Below are 19434 nucleotides of genomic sequence, written 5' to 3' on the forward strand. Positions count from 1 at the left end.
TTGTGCGGTTGGCGGATTGACTCTTGTTGATGAGATTGAAACTCGAGGCGGGTGACACTAGATGAGACTGGGTCGAAGAGTTGATTGTGTGCGAGACTGAAGACAGTATTTTACTAAGGTCCTGACGCAAGGAGTATCCAGATAATGCTGGAATACTCCTCAGCCGTGCGAAGTCCTTGAAGTTGCGAGCATTCAATGCCAGAGCGGGAGTTGAGTTGCAAAGACTCTTGTAAAGTTGCAGAAAGTGGCCTGGGTGACGGGAGTTGTAAGAAACAAGAGATGTGCAGCGGGAAGGTGTTTATTAATGATTGAGGTGTGCAACGCCGCGGTCCCGGTCGGTTGAGTGGGATTGGACAGGAAAAAAGCGTTCCAGGGTCTTCCCTCGAGACCTTTTCGCCTGGGCTGGAAAAGCTGAGGAAAGGCGCGGTTACGGGTACGTACACGAGCAAGTCATGAGCTAGCAGATCTGCGTGGTTACGCACGGCATTTTCCCCTCTGATTTTTTTCCATCTGGAGGGGTTGGCGTGCGAGATGAAACGCAGACAGCACCGAAGCCGGATTAGTGGGGTACATCTGAAGGCTTCGCGGGATCATATTGCAATGCGCGCATGTCATGGCGATTGGAAATCGAGATGTTGGTAATACTTGTTGTGGCTACCCAAGATAAGGTAGCGGAGAACAGACTGTTGTACGCATGTGATGAAGACTAATCAACTCAAGCAGGAACACCACCGGAATATATCGTAACGAGAAAGCAACGAGGAAACAGGTTCGAAGCTAGGCCTGTTTTGAGTCACTGAAAGCCGAGTCGGTCACTCGAGACGAGAGGCGAAAAAGAGAAACTGGAAACCCAAACACATGAAAGAACAGCCATCGGGGATGCCGGGCTATCTGATCTGACAGAATCAGGATGAGAGGGCGGGAGGGAAAATAACTCATCGGGGTTCTTCATCATCCCTCATCAGCCGATGGTTGCATGACGCCGACGACCGCGGTGCCGTCCCGTCCGGCCAGGTCTGTCGGTGCATCTTTACTTGCCATGGGAAGTGGGTAGGACCTCCGACGCCGGCCGGTCAAGCGGGTGTTTCTATTCAGCTTACAAAGTGAGGTTGCCATGGGGGCATGTACCTGGCAGTCAAGATTTCATCAGCCGTTTGATGTTTCTGCCAGACACGGCACCCTCGTCGTGGAGCCGTCATATGGCTGTCAGATTGTTACTGCGTTCGGTTGTCACCAGCCCAGACGTTTCTCTTGTCAATTCACTCGTTTCAATAACGCACCGTACGTAAGGTGATGCGCTGGGCTTGAGGGTGGTTTTACTAGCCACTCGAGTCTTCTTGAAAGAGTCCTACTTAGCAGATCAATTGCCTTTAGATTTTGACATTTTTTCCCCGGAATTAAATAGAATAAATCAAGGAAAAAGGCGGAATAAAGAAACCTGAACATTGGTGTTTCAATTCCACAGGCTCATCAAGGTGCTTCCTTAGGTAAACAGCACAGGTACAAGATACCTACCTTACTTGAAGCTCGGCCCCACATCGTCACTCAGTGTTCCGCCCCGCAGCTCACTCACAGCTGTGAGCTGCACCGAACACAGCAGCTGCGTCATCTCTCCTCCTTCCGATCCCCAAGCTCCAAACATCCACCCGACCCAACGGCCACCACTGGACTCAACCGCCGCCCCTCCGTCTCACCTGCCGTACTTCCGTCCCCCGACCGACCGACCGACTCTGCCGGCCGTACTGCTACTCGCATCTCGGCGCACTAGCACTACGACACCCGGCCCCGCGTCCCCGACATGCCTCCGGCTCCATCCCTCACTGCTGCCTGACCGTGCCGTCGTCGCCATCCCCCTCCTTCGCGCGTCACTCGGGCTCCAAACCCGACCTCCACCCCGACAGAGCTCCCGCCTCCTGCCGCCGCTGCTCGTCTTCACGATATCACGATGCCCGTCCAGCAACACGTCCTGAACTGGCTTTATAGCATCCTCACAAGCGTACATCGCCCCGTCATGCCCACACAGCCTATCGCATCCCTGCTAACTCGTCGCCTGTTGCTAGGAATACCACGATGTGAACCGCACATATAACGACGTCGCCCAGGCTCTGTCGCAGTATCCCTCGTTGTCGCCGCGCACCGATGTCCACAGTACGACAAACTCTCACTCACTTGCTGCTCGTCGGACAGATGCTGACATTGCGAACAGCCTTCGACACTGGCGCGTCTGCTCTTCTACTCCATCTCTCCGGTACCATACCGGTCATCTTCAGAGGGACGACGTATCGATTCCCCATCTCAGTATGGGTTCCTCACGCATACCCCCGAGAGGCACCTCTCGTCTACGTCACTCCCACCGAGTCCATGATGGTCCGTCCCGGCCAGCACGTAGACCCCCAGGGCCAGGTCTACCACCCTTACCTCGTGGGCTGGTCCGCCTTCTGGGATGTATGTGCCTTCTACTTCTTCTCCATCTGCCTTTTCAGCCCCCCTTCTGACCTTGATTCTCATAGAAATCAACCATTCTCGATTTCCTAGCAATCCTCCGAGATGTCTTCGCCAAGGAGCCCCCAGTCATCGCTCGACCGCAAGGAAGACAGCAGCAGCAGCAGCCAGCAACACCCGCTCCCCCTCCTCAATCACACGGCCAGTCACCACCACCGCTACCTCCTCACCCGACCAGCCGTCCGCCGACACAGACGCCATTAGACGACTCTCGACCTCCGCCGCCGCCGCCCAAGACGTCCAGCACCCAGCCTTCGTACCGTAGCCCTCCACCTCCCGCCGACGCTAGGAACGGCCCTCCTCTTCCACCTCTGCCCCCGGGTGTCCGTGGAGAGCACGCCGGACAGCAGCCGCCTCGGCCCCAGAGCCAGAGCTACTCCCGCTACGACTCCGCGCCGCCTCTACCCCCAGCCGCCGGTGCCCAGCACCCGCAGCACCCATCGACCATGTCTCCGCGCCTGCAAAGCGAGTTCCAACCCCAGCCGCCGCCGCAGGTTCACCCAGACGGGGCGCCCCAGCACCCAGGATCCTTCGCAGACCCCCGCCGCGCCTCGGCTCACCTACCTCCTCAACAGCTCGCCCAGCAGTACAACGGTCCCCCGCCCGGCTGGCAACCGGCTCCAGGACAATACCAGCAACCACCACCACAACAACATCAACAGCCACCCCCTCAGCAACAACACCAACCGCCGCCGCCACAAGCACAGAAGCCAGCCCCGCCACCGGATCTCCTCGACGAGCCTCTCACGCTCAGCATCCCGTCGCCGTCCTCCGTACCCGCGCCGCCGATACCTCCCAATCCCGAAAAGGACGCCCTGCTACACCAGCTCGCACAAGGCCTCCACTTCCGCCGCCAGCGTAGCAGGCAACAGAACGAGGAGAGCATGACGGGCCTCCAGGCGCAGCGGACAGCCATGCTGAACGCCTTCTCGACTCTGCAGTCCGAGATGAGCACCCTCAGCCAGACGTCGGCCTTGCTCCAATCCAACGCGAATATCCTCGTCGATGCTCTCCGTAAGGCCGACGCGGTCATCGAGGGATCTTCTCGCCAAACGGCTCCAGACATCGATGAGTTGTTGGTAGCGCCCACGGTCGTGGCTAATCAGCTATACAACCTCGTGGCCGAGGAGAAGGCCATTGGTGATACCATCTTCGTCCTGGGCCGGGCTGTGGAACGGGGCCGCATATCACCAGCTGTATTTGCCAAGACCACTCGCTCGCTAGCTCGTGAGTGGTATTTGAAGAAGGCATTGGTCCGGAAGATAGGAAAAGGGATGGGACTTGCAGCGTAGCCAAACGATGTGATTTTACGCACTCCATGGGGAACACGAACACAATTTCACCAATCCTGCTCAGCGCACAAATCGGTTCGCGTACTTCAGCTGCCTTTGGCACATATGCATCTTCTGGGTGTGGAATACATGGGATACTTACACATTTGATTCCTGTACTAATGATACGCTATGAACACAGGCCCGCAATACACTCAGACATGCTGGGTGAAAAACACTTCATTTCAGTCAGCTCTCCATGGTGTTTCTGTCCTCGTTTCCCAGACTTGCCACTCGCTCCAGCGCACCCAGATCAATCGGGATGATGGGCTGAGGTTGCTGGATCCTGCATCCATTCTTGGCCACAACAAGCCTTTTAGCTCGTGAAGCACGCCATCTTCCCCAACTCGACTTCCTCGTGTTTGAGGCAGCCATGTCGTATTCTGCCTTATCAGGGGAACGCAGAGAAGCCTGCTCGTTCGGGAACCAGCTGATATTGACGAGTGGGCCTGTAGTGCTGATCGGCAACCGGCGCGAACCCTCCTCTTCTGAGATGCCATCGAAAGCCGCAGTTCCTCCTTTCTCATGTGGCCCTTGCGGTATATCCGGCATGCTCCTCCGCTCTGGGAGGCGCTGCAGGCCTATTTTCAGCCGCTGTAAGCCGGCCCTAGAGCCAGTGGTCCCTTTCATGTCACTCTTAGCTTTACTTTGAACCCAATAGACAGATTTACCGGTGATATCACCACCCCAATCCCCCTTTGGTTGACGATTTGTAGGGTGTTTCGGTGAGCCACCCGTAACACCTCCGTCACCGAGACTACTGTCATCCGACTTGCTCTTGTCCCAAGACGCCGACAACTTTCTCCAGACTTCACGCCCGTGCTTGAAGCCAAGGCTGTCGAAACGACGGCTCATGTTACCCTTCGCAGTGTTTGTGTTACTCTCATCTTTTTGACCAGGCGACAACCGATAGTCCTTGGAGGCCCCCACTTTCGATTTCCGTGGACTGGATTCTGCTTGAGAGAGTGACTCAAATGTGTTGATGCGGTCTCTGAGTGAAGAGCGTACTGTGTCCCTGGAGATTCGGAGCTCATGGGAGTGTCGTAAAGAACGGCGTGGCTCGAAAGAGTCACGCGGGACTTCTGTCTGGAATTTGTGATCAATGTCAGATGACTGTGCTCTCGCATGACGATGACCGATGAATGGGCTTGCCGGTGGTCCTGTGTGGCGGCGCCTGGCACGCAAGCGGAATTGCAGACCCTCGTCTCCCTTGGAACTTCTATCAAAAAGCCTCCGCAAATTGGTGACTTTGTTTTGAATAGGTTTAACGGCAACTTCTTCTGGTCCAAGTTGTACTTCCGTAAAGCGGCCTGATGTCTCCCTAAGGGCCGTTTTCCCATTGCTCACGTCGAAAGGCGCAGAACTTTGAAGAGATGTTGGGGATTGACCATCCCGGATTACGGCGATATCCTCTTCTTCTGAGGTTGCTTGGGCTGTCGATTTGCGGTACTCTTCTGCTGACGGCAACCAGCTGCTGTCCCGTGAGAACAAGGTGTCAATAGCGCCACGTAACTTGCCTTTGGCTTTAGATACAGTTGCTGCTTTAGAGATGCTTCCGCGCAAGCCCGAGCTGAATACACGAGGTAGCGTCAGGTTGGGCGTCTGCCGTTTCGTCGGAGGCGAACTACCGTCTCCGAAATCCGGTGACGCATGCTTTGATGTGTCTTGATCATGTGCCATTCCTCGTTCAGATACGCCCTCTATCTGAGGCTCTGGGGCGTTCGAACCACTTCTGAGCCCCGCTGTCTTCGTTTGCCATGTCTTGGATCTCGCGAGCTTTATGGACGGCGCAGGCTGGAACTCAGGGGAACGTGTTCCACGCATGGTTAGTGGCATGCTCTCTGACTTGCAAGGTCTGCTTGATGATCCTTTACCGACGTCAGCTACATTGAGGTACGATGAAATCGTGGAGCATCTGATGATCTTACCATTTGGAGGCTCAAAAAGCCGCCGCCTCTCTGCCACAATATTCTTTCTTCCCCCAGTGACGACTTCAGACGGTCTTTGCCAATTTTGATCGGTGCTTGTGGTAGTCATACCAGAAACCAAAGCGCCGCTTGGTCTCGAATTCCATGTACGGCCACGAAATACGATGCTGTCGGGATACATCTTGCTCGAGTCTAGGCTCGAATCCAATGTCTCGCTTTCCAAATGGCTTGGAAACGATCGATGGGTCTCATCATCCTCGCCGCAACTGTCTCGATTGGATCGATGTCGCGCGAAGTCAGATGCAGTCGGCGAACCAGACACCCCGGTACCCAGCTCAGGGTAGGTGGATGCCGTAGGCTTTTCTAGGTTGGACATGGCATCCAAGATCTCGAATTTGGAGACCATGGCGGCAAGACTGTGAGATGAAGATGAAGCTTTTCTGAGTGGCTTTACTGCTCCAAGGGTGTTGGATTCAACCGATCCCGCGCGTGCGGGACTGTGTTGTTGAGAAGGCCCTTTCCGTCGTTGGCTTGATGAGCCGCGATGACTTCCACCCTTTGGAGAGAGTCGAAGGGGTGCTGGCTTTAGATCTGCCTGTGCGAAATCATGGGTTTCGGAGTCCCCTACCTCGCGAAGAGGTACGTTGGAACCTCCGTCCATGACAGGGAGTTGGCAGATCAGAAGGACTTCGCTGGGCGATTGTGGGTGATGTGCCAGACGTGAAGAGGTTTTTGGTCCACAACGGATAGAACTTGGTACAGCGATCTTCTTTCAGGACCGAGGCGAATATAGGTGTTGTCCAGCCGTAAAGTTGCGAGAGGCGAGGTCCAAAGACACATCAAGACGTTTTGGCAGAGATGCGGTGTTGTGGATTGGCTTTCTCTGTTGTTTCCCATCGAGAAGACCAGCTTCCCATTTAGCAATGAACTCTTCTTAATGCTAGTCAAGAAAACAACAGAAGGAGACACGAGCTTAAAGCTCCCAGTCAAGGCAAACTAGCTCACTGCTCCTACCTAAATATAAGTTGCGGCAGTGTCTAATGCAGCAAGAGCAACAGTGGCACCAGCCAAACTGATAACGCACTGATACTTTTACTAGTCTTCGAGAAGGAACTGCAGTCTGATATTGCCCTGAAAATGCTTCATGGCAAGATCTCAAAAGGAAGGTAAATTACTTAGCCCATTCCTCGAGAGAGGGGTGTGCGAGAGAGACAGAACGCTGTACTAATGTGGTGGACGCTATTGTTACTCGTCTCAAATCGCAATTAAGAAAGAATGTAGAGATGTTATGGAATGAGATATGTTGCCGTATGAATCCTGCGCTGCTGCGTTCTTTCACTACGCTCTCTGAAGCCCGTCTTTTTCACGAAGGGAAGGTATTGCAGCCATTCCCTTAGACGCGCTCCTCGTAGAGCTGAACCTCCCGATTGACTCGAATGATGCCCTTCTCACAATCCTCGATACGTCGCAGCTCTAGATCGATCGGATCAACTGAATCGGTCCGGTTACGACAATGAGAATGGGATGAAGCAGACTCGACATGCGAAGTGACGATGCCCCGCTGCGTGCTCCCATACGCGTTGAACAAACCGCTTGTAGATCCCATCTTGAGCGGGGTGCTGGAACAAAATGTGCAGCCGCTCCGCTGGGCTTCAGCTTGAGACGTGTTGCCCGAAATGCGAGATGCAACTAGGGTCCCAAGCGGAAGAAAGACGACGACCGAGGTGTAGGTGACGGAAGCCGATTCGAAGTTCGTCCAGTGACCCCATTCCAGAGAAGCGAAGACTGCTGTATGCCCATGTTAGCATATCGGATACACTGAAAGATAGCAGTGACAGTTAGCAAATGCTCACCTGGAATCATCATCAGAAGACCATTGGTGATGACCAACACTTCCATGGCGCTCAGCCCCTGTCTCGTGGGGAGTATCCCACGATTCTTGACCAAGTGAATGAGAAGCTTGATGTTGAACAGGGCGCAATAGTAAAAGATCGAGACGGCGCCAATGATGGTGCTTTGGTACCGTATCCAATCCGGGTTCGGCAACGTGATCAGCAAGATTGCTTCGATTTGAATGGCGGTGAAGGCCATACGCCAGGCCACAGCCGCCGTGGATATAAAGAAGGAAAGTCCCGTAAAGAACCACTTCCAGCATCCCGGCAACAGATTGACTAGAGCCCAAGCCTGAATTCCGAGCGAGATCTGGACCAGGATGAGGAGGATCAAGGATATCGTCTCCGTTGCAACGCTGCGATGAAAGTCCCCTGCCGTGATTCTGGAGTAGTCGCCCGTCCAGGTCGAGTAGAAGTTGTTCCAGTTGGAAGTGAAGTAAGCGGCAAGGAGTGTCATGCGGATGGTGCTCGCGATAAGGGTAAGGATGTGAATCCATAGCGAAACTTTGATGAGCTTGATGGAGGGCGTCATGGCAATGATTGTCAAAAGCATCATGAAGCTCGCACCGATCTGCGAACCATAGTTGATGCAGATGCCTATGTTCTCCTGGTAGACGATGTTGACGATCTCGACATCAATCTGCAAATGTCTGCCATCTCCTGTCACGAGCTCGAAGGCTTGTCGGTACGGGTCGATTTCCGCCATGATTCTACTCACGTCGTGTTACCAGAAACAACTCATTCAAACACATCGGGAACAAGCGACATACCAAAGCAATTTTCGGACGGGTGTTGACTTAGTCCAGGATTCCAAAGCCTTGGGCAATACTGGTGACTCTATAAGAGCTTGAAGAGACCCGGTCCTCCGTCGCTTCTGCCCATGAATATTAGAGAACGAGTGATCATCAATTAGGATGCAAAGACGGCACCATTGGCCAAGGAAAATGAAATGTGGCCGGCGATAGACGGTGCCGCCTGCTAATGAAACTTGTCAGGGCGGATCAACGCAAGTTATAGATGAAGCAACCCCATTCACGACAGCCGCTTCCCGTCCCGAACTCTGGGTATAGACAGGCCTGAAAGGACGATTGTTGGAGAGGAATAGAGTGACAGACTCAAGCAATACTGCTTCATCCGTTGATGCCGCCGCGAGGGAAGTGCATCTTGTTTCTGAATCATAGCGATAAACCAATCTTGGGGCTCTGCGCGGCTGTCATATCTAGGAGTCTTCCACACGGGTGGTATTCTAAGACAACCAGCCGAACGATCACCAGTATGGATTTGAGAGGTCGAGTATCATATGTGATTGCTCTCGAACGAGGACGTGAGTTCCACATCAACATCATTAGAGCGTTTGGGCCAACCTGAGGCCCTGCTGTTGCCCTCGAGAGAGATGGGCATGTGTTGACGTTCAAGCATACTATGTCAAAATTGGCGCGATCGTCTCGGAACCGGGAGCGGATGAACGGAAGGAAAACGAGCCAAAAGCAGGTTTTCAATCTCACGCGTCTCCCGGATCAAATGCGACCGAAGAACCGCCTTTCCCCAGAAAAGCTGCGATCAGAAGGCGGCTCCCGGGTTGAAAATCTCGGTGTAGCAGAGACAAGTGAAAAGCTAATCCTGATGATATGACAGGCACCGTCAATGACACTGCATGACGGAACAGATAGACTGCCAAGATTACTCAACGCCCAGTAGGTCATTTGTCGGATCCGACAGAGAGACACGGGAGAAACGGTCCTAATAGATTTTTGGAAAAACTGTCCCCATTCGGCATGTGAACTGGATGGTATCAAAATCTTTTATGACAGGCAAGACAAGTTCGTAACCTGCCCTCTCTCGTAGCTACAGATCGAGTTGAAACGGGCGAAAGTATTTGGGTCATACTGACGAACGAGGCGCTGGAGCGACGGAGGATATGGAGAGAGTTCAGCTGCGCCTTGTAGCCCATAAAACAGAAAAGTATGCCATTGTCTTACCTGCCTCCAAGAGAGGACCCTGGTTTGTTCCCGAGAGACACCAGTCGAGACTTCCGAAGGATCGGCAGCCGTTACGGCCCCACTATGACCCTTTTATGCCGTCGCTTCCGTTGGCAGCCAAGTGTCCGGGCCCCGCCCACGGCACAGAGCCGGAGATTGCTTCCCGGGGCACGATTGAATTCCCATTACGATGGTATTCCCAGTGGAAATAATCATGTCCCAAGGTCCCGGGAACTTGCCGTTATCCCAGCAGTTAGCGGTAGTTCCCTCTTGTGGACAATGGAAGTCTAGACTCATACTCTCTTCTTCTTCCTTGCTATGCCTGACTTACTCTTCTTTAATCTGCTCGGTCAGAAGGGACGGGAGGTACGAAAACATTCTCAGCCCTCGCCTTTTTTTTCCGGGAACAGTTGACAAGTCGGTTTGTTCCAAAGTAGGTAAGACAGGAGACAACTTACCGAGACCGTAATTCCAATCTCCCAAACGGGTACCATAGCGTCTGGCGGGCCCGCCACCTGTCTCTCACCAACTCCCCAGCTGGGCATAAGCCCGTCCACAGCCCTTGTGACCTATTACTTTATTCTCTGCTTTCTGATTAGCCTACCAATACCTTGGCAGATGGAATCTTTCGCCAGCTCTCCGTTTGACCTTCCAACTGTCCCCTTAATCCCCATCCGGTGGCTTCTGATTGACAACACCCCAAACGCGATTATGTGCCCCGACCGAGATCCCGACGCATGACGGATGCTTGCACGGTGGGGATGATGTTGACTCAAACAGGACCCCTCGTATCTCCAGATGACACCAATGTCTAAGACAAAAATTATTCAACCCCCAAATCTTGGTCCGTGGGCTCGACTCCTGGACCGGTTCCTTGGTGACAATCGCCGCTCACCGTGCAGGATCTTGACACGCATCAGATCTTGCGACACCTCCAACTCTCCGTCCTCCGGATACCTCTGTATAACCAGAAAGATAGCAAGGGAATCACAAGCAAGATACAGACATGTAGTACGTCGAACTTGAGGCTGAAACTGAGCAAGCTTATCCTGAGGGTGGGCAGCTATACTCGCGACCGCCGCCCCTCCTTCTGTACTGCCTCCCGGAGCCGCCTCCGAGAAACGCCGTCGAATAGCCCGGATGACCCGATCTGTAGACGCCTTCCCAATCTGTGAGCACTGCCGAGTCTTCAGCCAATCTAGAAACGCATTCAGACTAAGTTGAACCGAGTCGTCATGCCTCCTTGTTCTCTTGTCCTACGATAACCCAAGCCCAGCACAATGGGGCTGGCTGCTCCGTGGCCATGGTAAGGGCCGTAATCATGGCTTTTTTTTGCTTGTTCTGTGGTCGACGTCGAAGGCCGTAGTCGATAACGGGTGCTCGGCGATGAGGCAAAGAGATGTTAAAAGACCTCGTCATGTCCGCATGACTACCGGTCTTGAAGCCATGCTCATCACCGCACCATTGGTGGAATACGCGCTTCTTGCAGTTTACTTTGACTTCTGCGGCTCTAATCTTGAGCAGGCTGCCTTTACGTTGCCAGCAGCCATCTTTGCCTTTTTAGGATATCAACCTCTCTTATCTTGACAACATTACCCTATGTTTTGTTCAAATTTGTTCTTATAGATTTTTTCCAACTTCCCCTAGTTGATATAACTTCAACTGTCAATTATGAGGACCGTCAGAGCGCTCTTCTCCGGGCTGCTAGCCGCTAGCCATGCCGCAGCCTTCTTCAAAATACCTTGCACGAGGCCCGTGGTAGTAGAACGTGCCGATCCCATCGTCAACCCCGGGGCGCTGTCTGGACATGCCCATACTGTCATGGGTGGCAGTGGCTTTGACTTCAGCATGACATACGAGAAAGCTCGCGCATCTACCTGCTCAACTTGCAAGGTGACTGCCGACCTGAGCAATTATTGGACTCCGAACCTCTATTACCGCGGCCAAGACGGCAAGTTCACAAGCGTCAACCAAGCAGGGGGCATGCTCATATACTACCTGTCAGTATATTCCACCGGCATGAGCCAAGAGATGTGACTGACATTTCGTTTTCAGGCTGAGGTCAGACCCGAAAGACCCAGAATACAGCAACGGCCTCCTTGCGTTTCCCAAGGGATTCCGTATGCTGGCTGGTGACCCAAGACTACGAAGTTTCAACAGCAGCAGTGTTGAGCAGAAAGGCATCTCCTATGTTTGCCTAGGGAATAGCGGTCCTCAGACGAACGAGTTTCCGAATCGGAATTGTCCTGATGGACTTCGTGTTCAAATCGTCTTCCCCTCGTGCTGGGACGGCGTCAATGTCGATTCCCAAGACCACAAGAGCCACATGGCTTACCCCAGCGGCGTCAGCACCGGACGATGCCCCGCGTCTCATCCAAAGAGATTTGTAACGTACGGAATTCACAAGTCCATGTCGGTTGGCGCAACGGGATGGCTAACGGTATCACAGTCTCTTTTACGAGATCATCTTCCAAGTAAACGACTTCAAAGACAAGTGGTATGGCGACGGTCAACCTTTCGTTCTTTCCAACGGGTAAGTTCCGAATCTCAACCATTCAAAGCTATGGTTGCTAACAATACTCAGCGATCCCACCGGCTACGGTCTCCACGGCGATTTCCTGAACGGATGGGACATCCCGGTGCTTCAGTCTGCCATCAAGACATGCACAGATGACAGCGGCGTACTCGAAAAGTGTGGCGTCTTTCAGTTCTTCGACGACGAGACGAGGAAAGGCTGCAGAGTACCCGTCAAGGTCAACGAGCCAGTGTCTGGGCAGCTCAGCGCTCTTCCCGGCTGCAATCCTGTCCAGCCTGGCCCAGCAAACGCCCAGCCGCAGTCAGGATGCGGCGCAACGACTCAGATCTCGCAACCTCAATGGAGATACAAAGACGTGACGAGCACGCTAAAGTACAAGTATCTTGGTTGTGCCCGGGACCCTTCAGGTCAAGGCCGGACACTTTCGGCAAGGAAGACCTCAGACACGATGACCGTCGAGTTCTGCGTCAAATACTGCAACGACCAAGGGTACCAGTACGCCGGTTTGGAGTACGCCAAGGAATGTTGGTGCGGGAACTCCGTAGCCGCAGACCGTATGCCCAAAAAGGGTCTCCTCGGCAGTTGCGAGATGCCGTGTCCTGGAAGCACGGCGGATATGTGTGGTGGGTATGCAGCTCTCTCACTCTACCAGAAGTGCAATGGCACTTGCGAGAATGCGGCATTGATGTAAGAGGCGGGCAGGTCCTAGCCTAAGCTTGGGAGGTGCTTTGTACGATTTAGGAAGTCTAATCCGATGCCGCATACGGCAATAATGACAATGACCAAGCAAAGTTCTTTTACTTCTTGTCTCTCTTGATTCTTTTGTGAGGCATATTCCGCCCTGAAAGTTATTTGAACGGGCCGATATCATGCGGGGTCGCTGGCTAGACCGATCCGATTGTCGCATCCGCGCGCCAGCTCAACGTCTCACAGGTAGGCATACTCCGAACAGTGGAAGCAAGCTTGATGCGTAAGAGTGAGATTCATTAACCCAAAGGGCGCAAGTCGTAGATTTGAGGATAACGCCAAACCTCGTATGCCATTCCCCCGTAGCCTCGAGGCTACTCGTCTCCGAACTAGTATACAGCCAGCTTTATTCGCGGCAACAAGAATGTGTGATTATACATGGATCGTCATTCGGGAATCGAAGCATCGTTTATTGACTGGAGTGCAGGTCAGAAACCGTCAACAGCGGCAGGAACGACGAGGGAGATTACTCACGGAGGAAGGAGAAACTCGCCCCAAGAGCTGGAGAGGAAAGTCACAGCAGCCTGCAGCCAAGGTCAGTCAATTGATCCCAAGGCGACTCTAAGGGCAAGAAAGACTTACGCCAAAGATGACGATGCTGCGGACGACAGGCGCATTCTCTTCGGATGTCAGAGCATCGTAGGTCGATCTGAAGTAGCCCTTGGGTTGGCGGGACCGTCCGGATCCAGATCGCTCGACGAGGATTCTCTTGGCAGGCATGTTGAGCTGACTTGTTGGTTTTGATGCGAGAAACTTGTGGTAATCTTCCGCGGTGATATGGGTCGTCAGCGGAGGAGAAAGGGATCGGCTTTTCCACGGAGTTGCGTTGTGAGGTTCGAAGTCAAGATTGAGGTCGAGGGGCTGCTGCGTTGCGCAAGGAAGCTCGGAGGCCGAAATTTTTGATTGAACTGGACGTCACTCGCACTAGCCACAGCTGACTGTGGCGCTAGAGGACCTTCCCGTCCTGTCCCATCCTGTAGGTCCCGTGGCGTTCACCTGACGTTGAGTGCTTAGTAAGACGGGACGTGATTGGGCCCCACATCCAGATGTCACTGATGTAATCAATCACTGCACCACCTGAGCCTCACGCCGTCGACCTGGAGGGGCAGACATCATTGAGGCGTCAGCGCACAACATCATAAAAATGGCATTGCTCTGACGATGCCTTGGAGCTCATTGAATCTACAACTTTCAGCATCAAACACTATTGAAAATGGCTGACGGCTCGTCATCGTCGGGACCGGGAGGTTTCTTCCCGTCGCAGACTCTCCCCTCACCAGCACCTAGCACCTCCTCCGCCCGCTCCAATGCGGCCCTCCCTCATCCTCGCGCCAAGTCGCTAAGACCTGGGTCAAGCAAGGAAGATACCGTGCGTCGGTATGTCGAAGAGCGTTTGTCAATAGTAAACCGGCGGTATGTCAAAAAACACGGCAGCGATGAATCTGGTGATGATATCATCGGCTACAAGAGCTTTGCCGAACTGTGCAAGGACCTGCATAGCGTTATCGACGTTCTCTGGCTCTCTGCAACTCGTAAGAAGACACTTCTCTTCCCGGCATATCTGAAAAGATACTGACTCTTTTCCAAAGCAAGTCTGCAAATTCCTTTTCTTCTCAAAATCGCCAGCGACTTCACTCAATGGATCGACGCTTTCCCGCCTTCACCCAAGGCTACGTTTTCCGTGCTCACGAAATTGGATCACTGCTTTGCAAGTCTTTTGAGTGGCCGGGATATTGACACCAAAGAGCCCTTGCCCGGTTTTGAGAATGGTATGAGGGCAGGCATGACGACCACAGACATGGTGCGGTGTCGAAGTTCTGTCGAGCAGACCAGATTGGTCATTGTCGAAGTTCTCAGTAAGGAACCAGAGGAGGATGACGACGAGGTCGAAGAAATGGACACGGAGACCGAAGAGGAGGTATTTGGCTCCGCTTGGGATGAAGACGACGACAGACTCTACATGGACGTTGCGCGAGTATACGAACATACCATCGTTCAGTTGGGTGAGAAGCTGGGCGACGTCTTCGGTGCAACTCCTCAGCCCGCAGCTGCTCCTCCCCCAACAACATCAGATGGTAGCCAGACCTGAAAGATTTTGCATCACTGTCTCTAGAAGACTACTGGATGCGGAGACCTTCGCAGCACCGTCGCCTAGTCGAGGCCAAGAAAGAGGTCACGTGCGACCGAACCAAACACCTCAAGTCACCAGCACAACGTTGCAGGTTCAACGAATCACACGATAAACCGCATACACAATTATAGATGAAGCAGCGGCTAGTTACACGACATTGGCAATTAAGCAATTCAGCGCAGGCGCGCCCTGGAAAAGCGCATTCAACGCACCACCAAGCATCTTGGCAAGCGTCTTGGAGGCCAGCGGTGAGCATTCCGATCAAAAGAGGACGATTGATGGTTACACAACCATCTCAACCATTTGGTCCTGCCATGGTTAGATATCGGGTACCAGTGGCGAGACAGAGCTGGTTTTCTTGAGCGGAGGTTAGAGGGCGAAGGGTCAAGACGGATACAATTCCTCATGGTACAGCCAAGCGCATGTCTTGAACAGCTAGACTCGTGACCCATCGGGCGCACAGCATTACACGGAACAAAAATGCAAAGTGAACAAGGAGCAGGCCGCTTTTTTCTCGTCAACGTGCGGTAGGCGGAGTGGTTCGTCTGAAAAAATGAGTTGACAGCTCGTTTCCCCGATTTGTGTGCTTTGGTTTCAGCGGCCGGGGGCGATGTCTCAATGGTGGACCATCCGCGTTACCTGCATCTTCATCCACGGTGTAAGATCGGTGTGTCCCGGTGTGTTTTTTCATGGAATACACTCGCTTATCTCTCTTTTTCTCGCTCATCTACAGACTCTCCGCGAAGTCTGTCGGTGGTGGTTCGGCTGCCCGAAGTTCATCGCGACAAAGGAGCAATAGGACAGGGAGACGGTGGATACACAGATCTCCGCTTGACTGCCCACCGGTCCATCATCCATCTCAATCTCCACAAAGACACAGACTCAAAGCTGCCATCCACTGCGGCGGTGCGGTGTCACGGTGTGCTGGCAACTGGTTGCCTCTGGTTCGCGCCGCTTCTGAAGACTGCGCCTGCACGCCAGCCAGTCCCTGTCGGAGAAACCCTGTCAGTCTTGTCTCAGAACATGCATTGCCGGCCCAAGTAAGGCTGGGCAGGCTGCATTGCAACAGGGGGCACTTGGCGATCCGATCTTTGCAGACGCGCACACAAGCGCGCACACTCAGAAGAAGCAGTCAGAAAAGGAGTTTGCGCCGTGTCTTCATATTGATCACATCGACAAGCAACCCCCCACGTTGTCACACCCGCCAACATCAAAGACATGACCCGGGAAGAGGGTGAAGAAACGGGAAAAGCAAACCCTATCATGCCCTCACGTTCCCAACAGTAACGGCGCACAGAGTTGATCACAATACCAAGCGTACCAATATTGATTCAGAAAGAGCCATGAGCAGCGCCCCATCGTCGAGTGGTCCCGTTCCTATTTTCCTCGTCCGTCCCGGGGCTTCGGGATGAACGACTCACGGGTCTGTCTCTTGCCAGGTTCCCGGCCATGACCGAGTCCCTCTCTCCTTTTGCAGGTTTTTCTCTCCCGCCCCCATTCCCCATTCCCCATTCTCCAAACGGCACAGACTTGGAAAGATGTTCAGCTACGGAAGTAGTGGTAGGGATGGAGCTTATGCGCTTTATTTCTCCTTATGAACTGCCAATGGCATCGGATGGCCAATGCAGCAGCGGGAGTCGATCCTTGGCTGTTTGCTTGGTTCTTGGGTCTTGGTTTTTTATGGTCTTGGAGCCGGAATTGAATGCGCCGTGCCCCACGCAAGTTCGAACTCGAAAGATAACCCCTGACCAACTTGGGCCCCCCTTATCATCTGTCATCCCGTCTCTTTTCCCTCTTCCATGTCAATATCATGCACCCATGAGCTGTGAGGCCTCTGCGCCCCTCGCCTGCCCTGGTTTGCATCTCCATTTCGCCAGTTTGTGCACCTCTCATTGCACCGGCACTTCCATATGCGAGTCTGCATTCCCTGCAACGCCTTGGTCCCGACCGCCGCCGACCGCCAAGGTGCCCTTGTCGCCCTTGAGTGCGTTGAGTGCGGTTGCTGTTGCGATGTCAGGCCCGGCGCAGATCAGGACTCCCTAGCATTCATCAGCCACCTCCCGTCATGAGAGCTGCCCCTGGTGTGTTCAGAGGTAGTATCCCTCGCTATCTATCATCCGGGAACACAACTTTGCTCGGTATCTGGTACTCGACTTGCACGAAAGTCCACCGTCTGCTTATTTGTTCCTCTTACCCTGGCCTTGCTGCCCTTGTGTTACCCACAGCCAACAACAGTACAACCCACTTGCGCCGCTAAGAAGCCATTCTTGGGTCTTTGGTCGTAACCCGCACCGTGATTTGTCGAGAGAGGAAACCTCCCCCCGAACGAGCCAAGCGGTCCATCATCACCGCCACTGGAGGGTGCTCCTGATCGGGTTCTGGGCGTTTCATCCTTACTCCCCACCGTCAATTTCTTTTTCTTTTCTTCTGCCTTACGGCCTACCATGTACGACTATGGAGACCGCTTCGGAGGATTGCCATGGGGTGTGGGTTGGCTCAGTGGCCAGCCTGATCTCTCTGCTGGACTCTGGAGCCCCGTCCGCACCGAGGAGAAATCCCTAGCCGCCCACTTTCTGTTGACCAACAAGGATTTTGTCCCGAACTGCACGTCCTGTTATGGACCTCTCCTATCTGTATATATGCTGAGCCTGGCCTCTCCTCCCCTTCAACAAGATGTGCTTGTCGCCTTCTCGCCTCCTCTTACGTTCTCTCTGACCTGGCCTCCGGTGCCACTTACACTCCTTTCTTGGTGATAGCATCACTCACATTACATTCATTCAACGCGTCGTATATCGACCGTCCAGTCATTCTCACTTTTGGAACATTTTATCCAAGCAGCCAGCTCAACAGGCCCGGTACAACAGAAAAATAACCAACAAATCAATAATCATCATCAGTCTCTCACTCGGCAATCATCACCAAGCCAAACGAACCCGTCACCTACGAACACAACATCACAATGCTCACCTCTAGCCTCATCCTCGGCCTCCTGCCGCTCGCCACGGCCTTCGCGCCCCCGGCCGTCGACGGCATGAACGTCATCTGGTCCGAGACCTTCAAGGGCGACGCCGGCTCGCCCCCGAGAGCGGACACCTGGGGCATCACCCTCGCCATCGACACCAACAACGAGGTCCAGACTTACACCGACTCCTCCGTCAACCTCCAGATCTCGGGCGGCGAGACCATCCAGTTCATCCCCCGCAAGTCCCCCAACGGCCACTGGACCTCGGGCCGCATCGAGTCCAAGGCCGCCTGGATGCCCCAGCCCGGCAAGCTCCTCCGCGTCCAGTCCATGTTCCGCATGGGCGCCAACGCCAACAAGCAGGGCATCTGGCCCGCCTTCTGGATGCTCGGCGACGCCGTCCGCCACGGCACCCAGTGGCCCCTCTGCGGCGAGCTCGACATCTTCGAGCAGGTCAACGGCCAGCTCACCGCCACCGGCACCGTCCACTGCCAGCAGGAGGTCGGCGGCATCTGCAACGAGCCCAGCGGCCGCGGCACCTCCACCGCCATCCCCGACAACGACTGGCACACCTGGACCCTCCAGTGGGACCGCACCTCCGGCAATTGGCTCACCGAGACCATCACCTGGATGCGCGACGGCGCCGTCTTCCAGACGCTGACTGGCGCCGACATTGGAGACGAGGGCGTCTGGGCCACGCTCGCCCACGCCCCCTTCTACGTCCTCATGAATGTCGCAGTCGGTAAGTCTTACTGGAAACGATTTCCTTCTACACGAATGACCGGCTAACACAATCTCTCTCAGGCGGTACTCTGCCAGGTAACCCCACCGACGCCACCCAAGACGGCTATGGCAGCATGATGGAGGTCGGATACGTCGCCGTCTACGAGACGGCATAAGTCCGACCCCCGACATCGACCCCTTCGACGAAGGCCATGCTGCCGTCGTCATCATCCAAGTGTGCCTTCCCCAAGGCGGGCGCCGTTACCTTACAGAAGATACCCCAACCTCATTTTCCACTAGCGACTTTTTGCGGCGGCGAACTGTTCAACTCGAAAAGAAAAAGAAAACACAACATTTTTGAGCGGATTTAAAGCAGATGTAGTAAAGAAAGAGAGACAGGATCAACATTGCACCAGAAGCGTCCCGATATATAGGAACAGACTAGAACGAGATGGCAGACATATAATGATGATCACGATAATGAGTTATACTCCTGTTTTTTACATTCGTCTTGGCGTGATGCGCCGAGTGAGGTGAACGGTGATCCCCCCCAGGCATGGGTTGCGAGCCACTGCTCTTGTGTGTGTGCCGCCGTTGGTAGTATTGTCTTCGGTATTATCGTTATATTACATACGTCACAAGCATGCGTAACACAGGCAAGCGGCTGTAAATCCTAGAGGCTTCGAGATATTTCGAGAGCCGA

At 53.9% G+C, this 19434-nt stretch overlaps 5 protein-coding genes across 5 annotated transcripts; 4 read left to right on the forward strand and 1 right to left on the reverse strand.

Moving 5' to 3' along the window:
- Positions 1-1945: 1945 nt before the first annotated feature.
- On the forward strand, positions 1946-3794 carry CkaCkLH20_00451 (uncharacterized protein; the record flags this gene model as incomplete). The annotated part of the gene is made up of 4 exons (XM_038883171.1): positions 1946-1996; positions 2061-2148; positions 2207-2445; positions 2511-3794. The coding sequence occupies 4 exons, from the start codon at positions 1946-1948 to the stop codon at positions 3792-3794; spliced, it is 1662 nt and encodes a 553-aa protein (XP_038751876.1).
- Positions 3795-7154: 3360 nt separating this feature from the next.
- On the reverse strand, positions 7155-8359 carry CkaCkLH20_00452 (uncharacterized protein; the record flags this gene model as incomplete). Its single annotated transcript, XM_038883172.1, has 2 exons — positions 7155-7549; positions 7615-8359. 2 exons carry the CDS (start codon positions 8357-8359, stop codon positions 7155-7157), a joined length of 1140 nt encoding a protein of 379 aa, XP_038751877.1.
- A 2944-nt stretch (positions 8360-11303) lies between these two features.
- On the forward strand, positions 11304-12859 carry CkaCkLH20_00453 (WSC domain-containing protein; the record flags this gene model as incomplete). The annotated part of the gene is made up of 4 exons (XM_038883173.1): positions 11304-11632; positions 11688-12023; positions 12082-12165; positions 12217-12859. 4 exons carry the CDS (start codon positions 11304-11306, stop codon positions 12857-12859), a joined length of 1392 nt encoding a protein of 463 aa, XP_038751878.1.
- Positions 12860-14128: 1269 nt separating this feature from the next.
- On the forward strand, positions 14129-15004 carry CkaCkLH20_00454 (meiotic recombination protein dmc1; the record flags this gene model as incomplete). The annotated part of the gene is made up of 3 exons (XM_038883174.1): positions 14129-14292; positions 14350-14447; positions 14505-15004. The coding sequence occupies 3 exons, from the start codon at positions 14129-14131 to the stop codon at positions 15002-15004; spliced, it is 762 nt and encodes a 253-aa protein (XP_038751879.1).
- A 3001-nt stretch (positions 15005-18005) lies between these two features.
- Positions 18006-18907, forward strand: CkaCkLH20_00455 (endo-1, 3(4)-beta-glucanase; the record flags this gene model as incomplete). Its single annotated transcript, XM_038883175.1, has 2 exons — positions 18006-18750; positions 18813-18907. The coding sequence occupies 2 exons, from the start codon at positions 18006-18008 to the stop codon at positions 18905-18907; spliced, it is 840 nt and encodes a 279-aa protein (XP_038751880.1).
- Positions 18908-19434: the final 527 nt, after the last annotated feature.

Source organism: Colletotrichum karsti (genome assembly GCF_011947395.1).
Source record: "Colletotrichum karsti strain CkLH20 chromosome Unknown Scaffold1, whole genome shotgun sequence".
In the NCBI taxonomy this organism is placed as follows: Eukaryota; Fungi; Ascomycota; class Sordariomycetes; order Glomerellales; family Glomerellaceae; genus Colletotrichum; species Colletotrichum karsti.